Genomic DNA, 16229 nt, shown 5'->3' with positions numbered 1-16229 from the left:
CTAAAGCCTAAGGTTGCGTTTGGTCATCCATATAAAATTCGAGATAGGATATATTTTATCCTATCTCGTATTTAGAGTAAGGTCCGAATAAGATAATGCCGGATATAGAGGAGATATAACCCTGATAAAAAATCCAAAGGGAGAGGTCGGATAAGGTCGGATAGGATTTCTCCTATCCGTCATATATAAGCAAATTTTTAGAAACTCTACCCTTCATTCACGCACTCTTCACCCACGCGGCTCGTCGAGATGCCGAACCGGGAAGGACCCGCAGGAGGAGGAGATCGTGGTCGTCCGCGGAAATACCGTTGAAGCTTGCGGAAGAAGCGCTTTTCCGCACTCGGGCGACATCGAGAAGCTCCGACCCTCTTCGTCGCTTCTTCTTCTTCTTCTTCGGGCGTGCCTACGCTTCCTGCTCACCACTCGATTGTTATCTGTCTCTTCCAGGTTCCATGACCGTCGTCAATGGCGTTCGTCGAATGGTATCTAGTTCGCGGTGGAGCAAGGAATCGGTGGCCCTTCTTCCTTGCAATGCCGATTTAGTTCTGTTCGATTTGTCTGTTTCGAAAAATAACGCGATTGCGGACGATGAAGGAACCCACCATCTCGCTGTTTCGATTGTTTGTTTTGTGCTTGCGATGCTCGTGGTTCGGTGGAGTTGAGGTTTGGTAACTTGAGTTTGTCTCTCCGCTCTTCGCGGTTTCGGCTTGATGTCGAAAGATGGCTTTTTTATTTCACATTCGAGTTACATCTTTGTTATCCCATTTAAGATGTTCTTCCGATCTATGTGTAAACCCCGGTATTTGATGCTTTTGCAGATCAATGGGTGGCTTGGCTGTTAATAAGAAGAAGAAGGGTGCGGTGCGGTGAAGCCTCCGCCTAAGAAGAAGCTGAAGAATGATTTGTTTGCGGAAAAGCGCTCGAAGAAAGATGATGATGACAATTTTCTTGTCTCATTTGTTTCTATTTTCATTTTATTTTTTTTTGCAAAGAAATTTGAAAATCTAATAAAATGTCATATTTTCAAGTTTATTTGTGTATGAGAATGTTATTTTTATAGTAAAAAGATAGAAATATTTCATGAGCATCACGTAGGGGTATATATGTCCTTTATATTGATATACAGTTTCTACCAAACGCAAGATTCTATTACCTAGACTCGGGGCGAGCAAGACGGAGCGACCGAACCGAAAACCTCCTAGACCGGATCAAATTGGCTGGTTGGGTCCGATTCCAGAGAGTGCCGATCTGGTTCCAGGTTCCTAAAAGAAAAATCAGTGTCCGGATGGTCAAATTTCCCATATATCGATTATTTTCTATTTATTTATTTATTTTTTAAATGTCACGTAGTATCGAGATACGTTTCCTTTTCCATTTAAGTTACCTTAAATCTTATCAAAACCAAACAAAATGCAATTACCAAACACGCATGTGCTCCCCTTCTCCTCTCACCTGGTTGGTCAACTTGCAGCAAAGGCGTCGTCACCGTCCCCTGCCTCCATCGTCGTTGGCAAACCAACGGCTCCTTTGAAACCTTGCCGACATCATCTCTCTCTCACGCACACCTGTCTCTGCCCTAATCTCATGGAAGAGGTTGGGCTAGCATCGAGTTCGTTGGCTGCATAGACCCCGACGCCGCACATGGGCTCGGCATCGCCTCTGCAGCCTCGAAAGCCACAGAGGCCGAACCGAGCCTCCAAATCTACAAGATAGATCGAGCCCTCTAGGTCCGTGATGGGTTAGAAGGCATTGCCTTTTGGGCCGTTCTTTGATATGGAGAACATTGGCTTCTGTGGGTCTCCTTCGCCTCTCATGGAGTTCGAGGCATTCTTTCATTGGAACTTGACTGGTTACACTAGACTGTCCGGGAACCGATCACCCCTAATCTAGATAGTCAAATTCTTTCCCGTTAAACCACTTTTAATTTTGTGGATGTTGCTATTGAAATTGCATTGTTTATTATTATAAAAAACATGACGTCTAGTTTTAAGAAATAAGAAGATATTCGACTTTTTCGATAGAAAAATGAACGAAATTATAAATGATAGAGAAGTGGGCGAGGAATGGAGGAATAGATGGAAACCATGGATCTGTTGACGGCGGTTACCACGGTTGTGCTCGAATGAGCCCTCGCCTAGGTGCACAACGGCTCTTACACCCCTTGGGCCTCAAGCACATGCACAAGTGATGTGGGGTGAGGTAAGGGGTTCGTAGTAATTTGCGAGATCATGACGGTTTATTTAATTTTTTGGGTTGGTTCATCTCGAGCGAGGTTTGATATTGTCGATATCGTGTGCCTTAGCAATGCCTAAATCTAATGATTAATCGGCGAAGGTGTGAACATTGATGGTGGTCGAGGGTTACGCAATCAAGAGTAGCAAATTTAGGGGTGTTAATGGGGTCGAAATGTCCATGGCTGGTTTTCATGATACCCAATCCAAAACCGTACAAGGGTAGGATACACCCGACCCGAATATCATATAACCCAATAACGAGTCGGGTTGAGTCGGTCCAGGTCGAGTTTCAGATTTCATCCTCTCTTTTTTTCCTATAAACCAGTACAAAAGTGGGAGAACGAGGGGAGATCTTGTCGATCAAATCTTGGAGGTGACATCTTTAGCAACGATAAGGCAGCTTATGAGAGTCCACCTTATACTTATGGCTCCTTTCTGCCTCCTCAGTATGGTTCTCCTACGTTGTATGGATAGCCTCAACCCTAACAATACCAACACCTGAAATAAATAGAGCCTTCATTCTATTAAATTTTTACTCGAAGGTAAGTGTTAAGTGGCAACTCAGGGCGCGAATAATTACTATTCTATTTGCCTGATTTTCTATTTTTTTGTTCCTGAAAATTATTTGGAACAGAAATCCGTTTGGTAAAACAATTTCATTTTTCTAATTCCCGAACAAATTTTTAGCTTAGAAATAGGTTTGAAACAGAAATGAGAAGTTAAAACTTTATATTTTTCTATTTCTAGAATATAACAATTCTCTTTTTATTGCTTGCCCTTACCGCTCGCCGCCGCCCACTCATTGACCGACCCCCACCACCTCCCATTGTCTATTGTCACCCACCCTCTGCTTGCCGATCGTCAATCGCCTCCCACTGCTTGCCCATCGCCGTCCGCCTTTTGCTTGTCCACTGCCATCCGCCTCCTGCCTGCCCCGTTCGCCTCCTGCCCACCTCGTCCGCCAACGTCGGCCCGTTGTCCACCCCCGTCCGCCGCCAGCTGCCCACCGCCGTTTGCTGCCTGCCCACCCGCCCACCCCCCACCGAGAACAGAATTTTAAGAATAATCTATCCAACGAATTTCTATTTCAGAAACAGAAATTTTATATCGTTATTAAATACTACTTTTTGCTCAGAAGTTCGTATGAAGAATAGAAATAGATTTTTCTATTTCTAGCAAAAAATAAAGCTTGGGAAGAGAAATTTTATCATTCACGTCTTAAAAAAAGGCAAGCCAACATGAAACACAGGATCTTCTCAATCCCCTCAAAGCTCCTCACGTAACCATTGCACGATATATTTGGCTTTTCACGAACGACCCAATAAAGCAATAAGATGAACCGTATTGTACTCCTCTTTATTTTGCATTATAGTTTATGCTTTGACAATCGATGGATCTTTTCCCTCTTCTTTACTCGTCTCATTCGGTACCATGTGAACAAAAAAGGTATGGCAAACTTTGCAATCCGACCTCGTAAGTGAATAACGCATCAATCTTGATTCCAAGCTCGTGGGATTTTTTTTCGGGGAAGACAAGACATGTCGTGCTCGAATCTAGCATAGTTCAAACGATGTTATCAAAGTCAGGGACACTCACCGTGCGAATTTGTGTATCGAGGGCACCTCAATTGGACAATTTAACTAGCACAGCGGACATGTGGTCTTGAGAACCTCGTCACATTGCCTCGTATCGAATGCATTGTGCACTTTACAGTGCCATCATGCAATACTCAATTTGGAACAGCCACCGCTATTTGTCTATCCAGCATTGTCAAACGTTAGGATTAGGGTTTCAAGTATCATCAATCCAGCACTACAAGAAAATCACGGTTAAAACAAATAAAACGAATTATAGAAAACGAAAATATGAAGCTTATTGTGAAAATCATTATTTGACCTAACATTGCTTTCGACAGCATTTAATTTTGTTTTCTCCGAATTCAAAGAAATAAGAACAAACCACAAACCTCGATGTTGCATAAAGTCATTATCCACCTTGAAGAAAGAGGGCAATTTGTGAATCAGAATCTAAGAAGTAATTTGAATAAAGGAACAATGACACAAATTGTCCCTAACTTTTGATTTAATGTATAATGGGGTTTCTAAACTTTTAATTTGTTCAATGTGATCCATGAACTTTACCCTAATGTGCAATGTGGTCCCTAAAATTTTAATTTGTTCAATATAATCTCTGAAATTTTGGTACATGCTCAATTTGGTCCCTGAACTATATGAAAATATTTAGTATCGTTCTTCCAGTAATTCAATTTAGGGACAATATTGAACATTTTCAAATAATTTATTAATCACATTGAATATGTACCAAAAGTCCATGAACCATATTAAATAATTTAAAAGTTTAATAACGACATTGCACGTTGGCTAAAATTTAGGGACTACATTGAACAAATGAGAAGTTCATGGCTAAAGATTATGGATCATTAGTGTTATTTTTGCTTGAATAAATTTGTTCAAGAGCTAAACAAGCCGAACCCAACTCCATCACTCAAACATGCAATTTGGGCACAACTTTTTGGTCCATCGAGACCGGCCAACTCTTAGGTGAGCTCAAGGAAACTCCCCTTCCAAAAAAAGCTAGCTAACTCGGCTTACCCGATCAAGCACTCGCCCACGTCAATATTTGCCATGCACTCGTCTTAGATTTTCTCCACGAAGGCCGAGCTGCTCTGACAACGCTCCGCCGGGGGGAAGGGTGGGGGGGAGGGCTTGAAGCCACGCCCAGTCCGACTCGACCGATGCGCCTCAAGATCTCCACAGAGCCCCGGCGGCGCCAAGTCTGGCTGGCACCCGGCTCACCCCCATCGATTCCCCCTCTAGTTTTGAATAGGGGTGAGCAAGATGGATCGCTCGAATCGGGACCGGACCGGACTGGACTGACCGGTTTGGTCCGGTTCTAGGGAATATCGGTCCGGTTCCTGGTTCCTAAAAGTAGAACCGGTTTCCGGGTGGTCCGGTTCCTAGTTCTATGATGGGAACCGGACCAATAAATATATATTTTTCTAATTTTTTCATATATATTTATTTACTTTTTAAATATATATATTTAAATAACAAAAGAAGCATTTGATAGTTCATTTTTATTCGGTTCCAATGGGACCAACCCAAAAATACTTTCATATATTGGTCCCGAAAATGCTTTCCGGTTCCCTCTTGCCTTTACCAATTGGTCCCATTGGAACCGGGCCGGATCGGACCGACGGTCCGGTCCGGTCCACGGTCCCAAGATTAGCCGGTCCAGTCCCCGGTCCTAGAAATTGGGAACCGGTCCTCTCGGTCCGGTTCCCGGTTCTTGGATTGGACCGGACCGGACCAGAAACCGCTCACCCCTAGTTTTGAACATCCAAACGACGAAATTCGGCCAAAAGAGAGAAAATAAAAGAAAAGAAAAAGAAGAGAAAATCAGCTCGAGATCTTCTGGGCCCCCAAATCCAGGCCGTCCGTCTGGACGGGCCCAGTGGGCCCCCCCAGGGCCCCGAGCACCTCCTTCGAGCAGAAGCTACCCTTCGCCTCCCCTCCCCTCCCTAACCTCCCAGGAGAAGGAACGCGGAAAAGAAAAAAGGGGGCCGGGGGGGGGGCAAGAGATCGTCGTCCCCTTTTAAACCGCTCGTCCCGAATGATGACGCCAGCCACAATTTTTATGCAAGGGCTCCCTAATTTTACCCCACCCCAACCTTCATTTTCTCATTTTTCCCCCGCCCCCATTTTTATTATTCACGGAAAAATAAGAAGAAAAGAAAAATGGCCAGAAAGTAGCGGGACTCTCCGAGGAGAAAAACAGAGAGGAAAATACGAGAAAATAAAAAAATACCGCAAAAGTCATCTCGAGAGAGAGAGAGAGAGAGAGAGAGAGAGAGTTTCTTCGGGCTCTCTTTTTATAAAAAGGGGAGAGAGAGGGGGAGGGGAGGAGATATTTTGGATTTGTGCCTGCGTTTTACGACGTACTGGGTCTAGGGTTTCTTCTCTTCCTCATTGGATCTTCTTCAATCCATCCATCCATCCATCCTCCCTCCTAACAACTACGACGCACCAGCGCTTCTCTTTCGTCGTCGAGCACAGGTCCCCTCCTCCTCCTTCCTCCTCTTACCTGCTTCCTCTTTCCAGGTTCCCCCTCTCTCTCTCTCTCGTCGCGTCGCTTCTCGCCCTCCCTCTTCTTCGCCCATTTTTGGGGGGCGGCTTGCTTGCGTGCGCGCTCGTTCGGGGGGGGGGGGGGGGGGGATAAGGGGTTCGTGTTTCCGAGCGAATGCTTCTCCCTCCCCCCGCGTCGTCGCCTGGCATCGGGGGGATTTCTTTTTGCATGGGGTCCCGGGGGCATCGCGAGCGTTCTCGTTGCTCCGGGCTTCTCGCTTCGCTCGCATTTCCGCGCCCGCCCCTCACCTTCCTCCCCCCCCCACCCCTCCCGCGGGGACGCGCTAGATCGCGCCTCGCGTGCGCGTCTTCCTGCTTTAGCTTCTATGATTTCGACTGGTTGTGTGAGGGATTGGGGGAGAACGTGGGCGATGCATCTGGGAATTTAGGGATTTTCGGATGTTTTTTTTAATGCGCGTGCGATTTTTTTGGGTCGCCCGTGGATTTCTCTCTCTTTTTTTTTTCCTGGATTTCCTGTCGTGTTTTCCGGCCCTCCCGTTGTTGCGATTGCGGTTTCGCATTCTTTTTTGGGAATTCGTGTTTTCTGTTGATTTTCTCTGCTGCGTTGTTGCTCGTGCCCTTGATTTGATGATGTTTGGTTTTTTGCATCGGGTTTTTTGGAAATCGCTGACATAGCTGCCGTTTATCTGTCTCAGGGAGACTATTTTTATCTATTGTACTGTAGAAATCGAAGTGGGAGAAGTGTTTGCTTTGGTTTTTTGAGGCCCGGGATATATTTGCTCTCGAGAATTCGAGCGAGGGTGTTTCGATTGAGATATGCGAGCTTCATGGGCAGATTTGGCTGCGTCTTCCGCAGCTGACAATGTAGGGGCTGGATCTTCTGCCAACAATGGTGCTGCTGTTGCTGGCTCGGCTCCCGGTCGAAGTGCGTACGTCCCTCCCCATCTGAGGAACCGTCCACCCTCGGCAGATCCACCGGCACCTGCTAATACTGGGCCGACTCCTGGTTCTGATCGGCCCGGTTCTGGTTCTGGTGCCGTTGGGCCACGCTGGGGAGGTCCTAGGAATGATTTTCGGGCAGGATTTGGGGGCAGCGGCGGCAGTGGGGGCGGTGGCAGTGGCGGCCGTACTGGTGGATGGGGTGGTAGAGGTGGGAGTTGGGGTGGTGGGAGAGAGCGGGAAGTGAATCCTTTTGGAGATGATGTGGACACGGAGCAAGCTTTTGATGAGCAAGAGAATTCTGGGATCAATTTTGATGCGTATGAAGATATTCCGGTGGAGACGAGCGGGGATAATGTACCCCCTGCAGTGAATACTTTTGCAGAAATTGATCTAGGTGAAGCTGTTAATCAGAACATTCGGAGGTGTAAGTACGTGAAACCAACACCTGTGCAACGACATGCCATACCAATTTCCCTGGGAGGGCGTGATCTGATGGCTTGTGCCCAGACTGGATCTGGCAAGACAGCCGCTTTCTGTTTTCCGATCATCAGTGGTATAATGAAAAGCGGCCAACATGTGCAGAGGCCACCACGTGGGGCACGTACTGTCTACCCGCTTGCTCTTATTCTTTCTCCTACGAGGGAGCTTTCGGTGCAAGTAAGTGTTCTTTATCATTTTATGCAACCTGTCATCTTTCCTTGCTGATTTTATCATGAGGTAATTATGTGATTTGCATGCAGATACATGAAGAAGCTAGGAAGTTTTCCTATCAAACCGGTGTCAGGGTGGTTGTTGCTTATGGAGGAGCACCAATAAATCAACAGGTTTAGTATTTCTCTGTCTCACTTTTTCCTTGTTTCTCATCACCTAGATTCTGCAATATCATGATCAACATATAATGTTTTTCTGATAAAGTGCAGTTGTTACTAACTTGTTAGCTTCCAAGAATGTAATGGCACCTGTTTAGAATGATTCCTACTTATGACTTACTTTTTGTATGTTGTGGCTCACACTTTAAACTTTTTTTTTAAAGCTCGAAACGTCTAAAATCTATTCTAGTATACAAATGTCGACATGCAAAATCAAATATTGCTTTTTAACAGTTTTTCGAGATTCACAATGTTCTTAATTTAATTGGAGATTCTGGAAGGAAAGTGATTAGTTTAAGTAATACCTATCTTTTGAATGATTCCCAATGTCTTCATAGATGTATTTCGTTCCCTTATTTGATCCAGATCAGTTCCAATTCTAAAGCTATATTTAAACTTAAAAATGATGGTGTTTGAAAGGTAGAATTCTTTAATGGCATTCTCGTTGATGCTGTTTTTTACTCTCTTGCGTTCTTTGTGTGTCAGCGTTTTGATTTTGGCCAATATTTTTGTTTTTTGAGTTGTGATGTATCAAGCTATTGTAATTGCATGACATTCTTCAATATATACTCATTGGTGATTTTGCATATTTTTAGCTAAGGGAATTGGAGAGAGGTGTGGATATACTTGTTGCTACTCCTGGGAGATTGGTAGATTTGCTGGAGAGAGCTAGAGTTTCGTTACAGATGATCAGATATTTGACGCTGGATGAGGCAGATCGAATGCTTGATATGGGTTTTGAGCCTCAGATAAGAAAAATAGTGGAACAAATGGACATGCCTCCCAGTGGAGAAAGACAAACAATGTTGTTCAGTGCCACCTTCCCTAAGGAAATTCAGGTATCTGTCTTATTTGAAGTATAGCAATGTAAATTCGGTGCTACCTCTCAAGCCTCTGTATTGGCAATGTTTTTCTTAATGTTGATAATATCCCATTTTTGACTGTAAATGCTTTGCTTATGTAATAGAGCCATTGTTAATTATTGGTCATTAAGGCGCGCTTGAGTATATTTTTTAATTTGATCTGTACATTTCGAGGAAAAACTATGATAATTAGGAGTTTGTTCACATGGTGTGGTGCAGCTGGAAACTTGTTGAGTCAACCTTAGTCCTTTTCAGTCTTACATTCTACAAAGAGCTTCTACATTGATAGGTTTCGGTGTTTGCTTTTTTGTCTGTAGCACTTTCTTTGTGATGTATTATTATGTATAATTTCGCAACCTTTTGCTTTTGCTGGTTATATAGGTCATGTGATCTAGTGCAATGGATATCCTTGATTTGGGTTTATTTAGTAGCATTCATATTATATTGTTTGGTTTTGTGCAGAGACTGGCCGCTGATTTTCTATATAATTATATCTTTTTGGCTGTTGGAAGAGTTGGATCTAGCACTGATCTGATTGTCCAAAGAGTTGAGTTTGTTCATGATTCTGATAAAAGAAGTTATCTCATGGATCTTCTTCACGCACAAAGAGATACTGTTATTCAGGGGAAGGTATGGTGGGAGGAAGTCTTTCCTTTTAATTTTTTAAGTTGGAGACCTATGAGTATATATCACTTTGGACGAGAAAAGTTTTGATTTTCTGCTTCAATTTTGTTTTTCAGTTTCTAGTTTTGTGTTATTGTTACTCTTTCTTTACATTCTGGGCTGATCCTTTTTAACATTGGTGTGACTATTGATTCTTGCAGCAATCTTTGACATTAGTTTTCGTTGAGACAAAGAAGGGGGCTGATTCTCTAGAAAACTGGCTATGCAGTAATGGTTTTCCAGCTACTTCTATTCATGGAGATAGGACACAACAGGTCCACCTTCTCAGCTCAGTTCTTCTGTATTGTGGAACCTTGTTAAACGAATTCCTAGAAATGGGCTTTTTGGATGTCTGGGGAAATAGAGTGCCGAAACTTTTCTTATCTTAAATTTGATGGCTTCTTTGAAATGACGGCCTCATGCATGTTCTATGTGATAGTTTTTTTTGACAAGATCTAGTAGTCTACAATAAGCTCTACATGTTGTGGCTTCTGCCAATCTTTGAGCTTTAAAGGATACTCTATAAACGATTTCATGCCTAAATAGCCAAGTGCAAGTAGTCATGAATGCTGCATTGAGAGTTTGTGTTTTGTTTATCACGCTGGTGATGATTGGGTTTTCATCTGTTAATGAAATTTGATACTTGTCGCGCTATACAAGTGAAAGAAGAGCTTGAAGACTTGAATTTACTGTTCTATATGTATGAAGAAATGTCCACTTGACTTAAAACTGATTGATAACCTCTTGCTTTAAAACTTGTGTCGCTGTTCTATGTTCAAAGAATTAAAGATATGCCACCTGTGTCAAACTTATTGATGACCTTTTTGAATGGGTTGGGCAGATAATTCATTGCTTGATATTTGAAACTGGAAAGCTACTGTGGCTTTTATATGTTGCATAGACATTTGTCTCATCTGTTGCTTGACAAGTTGGTTAGTTGGCATGTTTTCATGAGTAGATGGCATTTGCTTTTTTGTGAGCATCCATACATAAAAGTTGATCGGTTGACAGATTTTGACTTTAGTTGGCGTTAGTTATTGAAATTCCAATTTCATTCTAGATGTTCAAATGGCCAAACGATTCAAAATTGGCATTCTGTGAGGGTACATGATCATTACATGATTGAGTTTCGATGAGGCAGTTTAATCTCTCATAGGGGATCTCTTTGTTATCTATAGTCTCCCCCTTTCCCAATAAGTCCCTATTACACAGAGAATGAGAAATTATGGAGTCAAAAATGGTTTGGATTTTAGGTTCTCTGAAGGATTGTCACACTAATTTCTTCTTTAAGGCTGCAGTAGGTTTCTACCTCTTTTGATGTTCTCTCTGTTCCAATAAGAATTCTGTAAGTTCTGTTGATGTACTTCAATCCATCGCTGGGATCCAACTTCTTGGTCCGACTTGTCTTCCTACTTTTGACAGAAGCTTTTCTCTTATCTGGTGTGACTGAAATCTATTTGCTTTTCAAACGCCCCGCTTGTGCAGTTTCCTGTACTGTGATGGCTTAAAGCTCTCTTACACTTGGTTTTCACAGAGACTAGGATTTACCTTCTCTTTTTCTTCTTTTCATCGCAGTGACATTATTCGTGAATTTAAGTGTATTATGTGCAACAGAAAGAACTCTTTCTCTCTCTTTCTGTGTGATAAAAATTCATCCAAGGGGATGCCGAACTATTTGCAAAAAGTGCTCAAAGCTGAAAAATGACCTAATTTATTATTCAAAGAATTCACAATGTTAGTTGAAGCAATTACATTAATAGCTGCCTTAAAGGTTTCTAATACAGCCCAGAATAATAGTTGGTGAGGCTATTGGTTACTGCTTCTAGAGTCATTTTATTAGTTGGCATTTTTTTGTGTATTTAACAGAAAAAAACATAAAAAAGGCAGACAGATGGCCTTGTGCCAAGATTGGGAGGGGGCTAGGATGCCATCTAAGTTCGATCCTGGTGAAGCACCCCGGAGGGAGCAAGGATGCAACCTAAGTTCGACTTCCAAGTACCAAAAAAAATTCACTTGATACTCAAACTTAAAATGGCGCTTTCCATCTGCTGCAAATGCATCTTATTCACATGAAGTAGAGGTTTCTACTTTCTAGTCCTGCATTCTCAGTCTTCTGCACTGTTTGCATCTCACTGCATCCATTTATAGGTGATGTGAGATATCAAACAAAGGAGTGCAGTAGGCAGTGGTTGAGAGGGAGGGAGGGAGGGAGAGGGAGAGGGAGAGGGGGGGTGGGGGAGGATTCAACATCGATGTACCTTTTCGTGGTGAAGATTGTGCTCATTCTACATTTGTGGTTGCATTGTCAGACACAAGGCAACATTGTATTTTCAGCACTGATTGGAGCAACCTCGATTTTTAGTTGTAGAAAGTTCTATCTTCGAATTTGTTTCTCTATATAACATGTAGTGACTTATAATTGACACTATTTTCAATGTTGCAGGAAAGAGAATCAGCTCTCCGCTCATTTAAGAGTGGCAGGACTCCAATTCTAGTTGCTACAGATGTTGCAGCTCGTGGTCTCGATATTCCACACGTTGCCCACGTGATCAATTTTGATCTTCCGAATGACATAGATGATTATGTCCACCGGATTGGACGAACAGGACGAGCAGGGAAGACCGGTTTAGCTACTGCCTTCTTTAATGAGAATAACTCATCATTGGCAAGGTCATTAGCTGAGCTGATGCAAGAAGCCAATCAGGAAGTTCCAGCTTGGCTCTCCAGGTATGCTGCTAGGTCATCATATGGTGGTGGAGGAAGGAACCGTCGCTCTGGTGGAGGCCGGTTTGGTGGTCGTGACTTCCGGAGGGATGGCTCTTTTAATAGGGGTGGATCTGACTACTATGGTGGGGGCGGCAGCAACAGTGTTGGGTATGGAGGATCATCTGGAGGGTACGGAGGATCATCGGGAGGCTATGGAGGAGGTTATGGCGGCCCTGGTGTCACCAGCGCATGGGATTAAGTAATGAAATTTACTCTTCCGTTGTTTCTGAAGTGCAACAGTGGCATTCATACTTCTGCTGGTTATATTATGTCTTTGTCTTGTCTAAGTGGTTCAAGCTTTATACTGTTTGATAGTATGTCTCACGGTTGAGGGGGATGTATTTCTCATATTGGTGCATGCGCAGACGGAGGGTTTTGGAATGCTGATGGGTTTGGATTAGACATTTCCCTATACAGTGGGGAATCATTTCTTTCCTTGAATCGATCCATTCCCGTCTTTGTTGATTCTGGTGGGTGGTGGATGGGTTGTAGAATATCTGTTGGGAGTGTAAAGGGTTTTTTCTGTTGGCCCTGTTCCTTTTTTTCTCAATAGGCATATTCTTAGTGACCCATTTTCGTAGGGTTTCGAAAGGTTGATGAGTTTCTTCTCCTCCCCATTTTATACACAGAGGGTCTTATGTCCCCCAAGCTAAGGAATTTAACTCTTCATGGTTTCTTGTAACATTTTGAAGGTGATTGAACTGACAGACACCTCTTATTAGAAGCAGCTTATTTTGTATTTCTCATTTTCTTTTCATCCATTTCGAATCTTGGCCGTGATGACTGCAAGTTAGATTATCTCTTTTCATGTGTGCCTCCAATTGGCTTTGGGGAATGTTTCAACTGTGCGTAAACACGTTTTGGAACTCCCTGGTTCATACAGTTGGGTTTTTCCCGAGTAATTGATTCTAAATGTTGGTGAATAGAGCGATGATGTTGCAAGTCTTCGTTTTCTGATGACATCGATCTTAGGCATGATGTTTACTACTGATCAATGATGAGTGGCTCGGAAGTTGCTTCATTTGAGAAGGGCAGAGGCCCATCAGGTTCAGGCTGGAGCTACACGTCCTTCTGGGGCTTTGCAATTGCAAGTGCGATTCGCATATGGGTCGCCACTGGCTACAGAAATTGCCGTCCACAAAATGACTACTTTTCAAAAGCAAGTCGTGACAAATTGCCCAAATCCTAGGATATGCATGATATAGGGTATGTATGATGACACCAATAAAGACAGTCTGGAGCGGTAAGGGCAGGCGGCCTTAAATTTTAGGACATGTATGATGACAATCGAGACGCTCCTTATTACAAAGGTACAATTCTTACAGAGACGACTTCAAATATTGATTGTATGGTTAGCCATTTCAAGACGGGAAAGTAGCAAAACTACAGTATAGTATGATTATTCATCATTCCACGTCACTTGACCTGCATCAATTGGATTCACGGTACAATGAACGCTAAAGACAGTGGTCGTTCATACTCCTCCGGAGATCATCTCCTGGAACCGTTTTAATGATTCCTCGCGCTGAATCCGTAACTGGTTCCGGAAGTTCCTGATGAAAGTGTCGGCCAACTCATTTATGTCTGCCTTGGCATCCACATCCAACCTCTTCCTTATGACTCTCGTCTCATCGTTCTCTCTCCCCTTCTCACTCGCTCCACGGTTGACACGGGTAGATGAAGCCGGAACCTCCTGCTGGTGCTGCTGCTCCATTTCGCAGTATTGGCTTTTGCTTGAGAAGGGTGTCTGAGATTGCTGCTGAATCGATGAGAAGAGAACCCCGTGTCAATGCGTATATATAGTCGAAAAGAACGCGCCCTAACGAGCACGAGTTTGGCGTTAGTGAAAGCAAAAGAAGGGAGGCACAGAGAAGTTAAGATAGCGTTCAAAGATAAGCCAAGGGAAATGTGCAAGGGACTTGATGGGAAATGATGTAATTGAATGAACAAAAGGAAAGAACAGTGAATATAATATCGCCAACTTCATCCGCGTTGTCCATTTCTTTAAGTTTCTTATTGCTAAAAAGGAGATGGCACTGGCCATTCCTTTCGGCCTTTACTATGTACGAATCTTCCAGGCTCTCTCTCTTCGAAATGTATATACATATAAGCTATCACGTGACCTCGTGCGGGAAAGCATTACTTTCTAACAACTCTCTAGGAGCCATTGCAAGTCAACACGATTTCTCTAGGCTCCATTCGTTAAAGAGACACGACGCAATCGAAGTAAGATCCGCAACGAGTAAATTTCACAATCTACCGCATTTGGTGACACCTCGAAATCAGACCGTGCCTTTTCCTAATTAGAATTTTACGGTTTCAAATTCATATCGACATTGGCAAGTTAGTGAACAAAAGCGGCGTATGCTCACCATAACGATTGTATTCCATGCAAATGTCGAATTCAAACTTCAATTGAAGGCTTATCTATATACTTCTCTTGGATGTTTATTACTCTTGTGACGTAGAGTTTACAAGATCAGGGGGAAATGGATTTTTAACTAAGACGGGGGCAGATTTACGCGTCATAACTAAGATTAGTTTAGTCTTATCAGACTCGTCTCTTAGGACCTTTAAAGTGCAATTGTTCCGAACTTTCAAAGAGCAGTGGCGTTCACATGCAGAAAGTCACATCGGAGGACCTATCGACTTTCGAACTCTTAATAAATCGACAAGAGAAGGGACGAAAAGTCGGTTTTTGCTAAATCGAAAGGAAAACTAAATTTGCATGACGTTTCATAAGCCTCCAGATAACAGGGTTCCGTGCCCGTGCTTCTAGATTATTAAATGAAAATTTAGTTTTTTCTCCCCGAAGCTTATTGCCAAACCCATCATAAGTACCCCTTGGGCCGTAGCTTTAGGACACGAGCACCACCTAACGGCCTTATCCTACGTTCACATTACATGTGACCTGCTTTCCAACGCGTGGACCTTTGACATTGGAGAAGGCAAAACACAACAGAACATCCAACTTTGACGCATGTTTTTCCTCTTTCCCAGCAACTTCTCAAGCTCGCGTCGATGGCCTAAGGAACAGACTCGAAATTGCGCTGTTTCAATGTGCAAATGTCCTAGGCTTATACCTAATTCCCCACGGGCCCAAACGAGTAAGTTTGGCAATCTCGTGTATCTAGCTGCCCTTCGATCGGGGTTAAGTTCATGTCGCCTTCAAATTCCTCTCGCGAGCTCCGGATAAATCCATCTAAACGAGGGCGGCTTCTAGTCATGAAAGAAGGTTTTTTGCCTTCTCAATAGGACGGGGAGAGCATGTCGCTCGCACTGTGGTATGGTTGAGATTCGCAAGAGATTATTAGGACCCGGATAGGGTTAACCAACAGCATGAGCAGCTCCAAAGTGATTGATTAACTTCAAATGCGCACACACATGAGAGAAGTCCCCTTGAAACGAGCAACAAGTGCCCCGTGTGTTGAGACGCCCCGTTAACGAATCTTCTTTTCCATAATCGGGTAAAGAAAAGTGGCCTACTTTGATTCGTGAAATCCGTGGAGTTTCGAGAATTGAAATTTCTCTTGGTAAATTCGGGACCGCCCCCCGTTAACAAAACTCTAGAGTGATGTCACTGTCGTAAGAGTGCAAATCGGAGCCGGGCAAAACAAACAAATCTTTTTTACCTTTTTCAGGAGCATCAATCATAACTTCAAATTCGTGGATCGATCCAAAAAAAGGCTCACGCTTGCCGTGATTGGGTCTGATTCGCATGGACTGGAGTTGAGAAATGGACCCGACAATACTAGCACGCATGCATTCCACATCTGTCTACCGATC

The 16229-nt window shown here is 43.3% G+C and overlaps 1 protein-coding gene across 1 annotated transcript; it reads left to right on the top strand.

Annotated features, from left to right (window-relative positions):
• The first annotated feature begins 6159 nt into the window (after window positions 1-6159).
• Window positions 6160-13182, top strand: LOC115679033 (DEAD-box ATP-dependent RNA helicase 37-like). The gene is made up of 7 exons (XM_030602563.2): window positions 6160-6310; window positions 7036-7939; window positions 8023-8106; window positions 8748-8990; window positions 9477-9644; window positions 9839-9952; window positions 12121-13182. Exons 2-7 carry the CDS (start codon window positions 7157-7159, stop codon window positions 12640-12642), a joined length of 1914 nt encoding a protein of 637 aa, XP_030458423.1. The 5' UTR covers window positions 6160-6310; window positions 7036-7156; the 3' UTR covers window positions 12643-13182.
• Window positions 13183-16229: the final 3047 nt, after the last annotated feature.

Source organism: Syzygium oleosum, unplaced genomic scaffold, assembly GCF_021117445.2.
Source record: "Syzygium oleosum isolate NSW1041296 unplaced genomic scaffold, Sole_v2.1 Sole_v2.03, whole genome shotgun sequence".
Classification (NCBI taxonomy): Eukaryota; Viridiplantae; Streptophyta; class Magnoliopsida; order Myrtales; family Myrtaceae; genus Syzygium; species Syzygium oleosum.
The sequence above is the reverse complement of the archived record's forward strand: the minus strand, read 5'-3'. Positions and strand labels throughout refer to the sequence as shown.

Excerpts from the sequence above, each read along its gene's own strand:
- LOC115679033 (XM_030602563.2), top strand. The coding sequence starts at position 7,157 with ATGCGAGCTTCATGGGCAGATTTGGCTGCGTCTTCCGCAGCTGACAAT. Across the intron at positions 7,940-8,022 it reads CGAGGGAGCTTTCGGTGCAA|ATACATGAAGAAGCTAGGAA; the intron begins GTAAGTGTTCTT and ends ATTTGCATGCAG. Across the intron at positions 9,645-9,838 it reads ATACTGTTATTCAGGGGAAG|CAATCTTTGACATTAGTTTT; the intron begins GTATGGTGGGAG and ends TGATTCTTGCAG.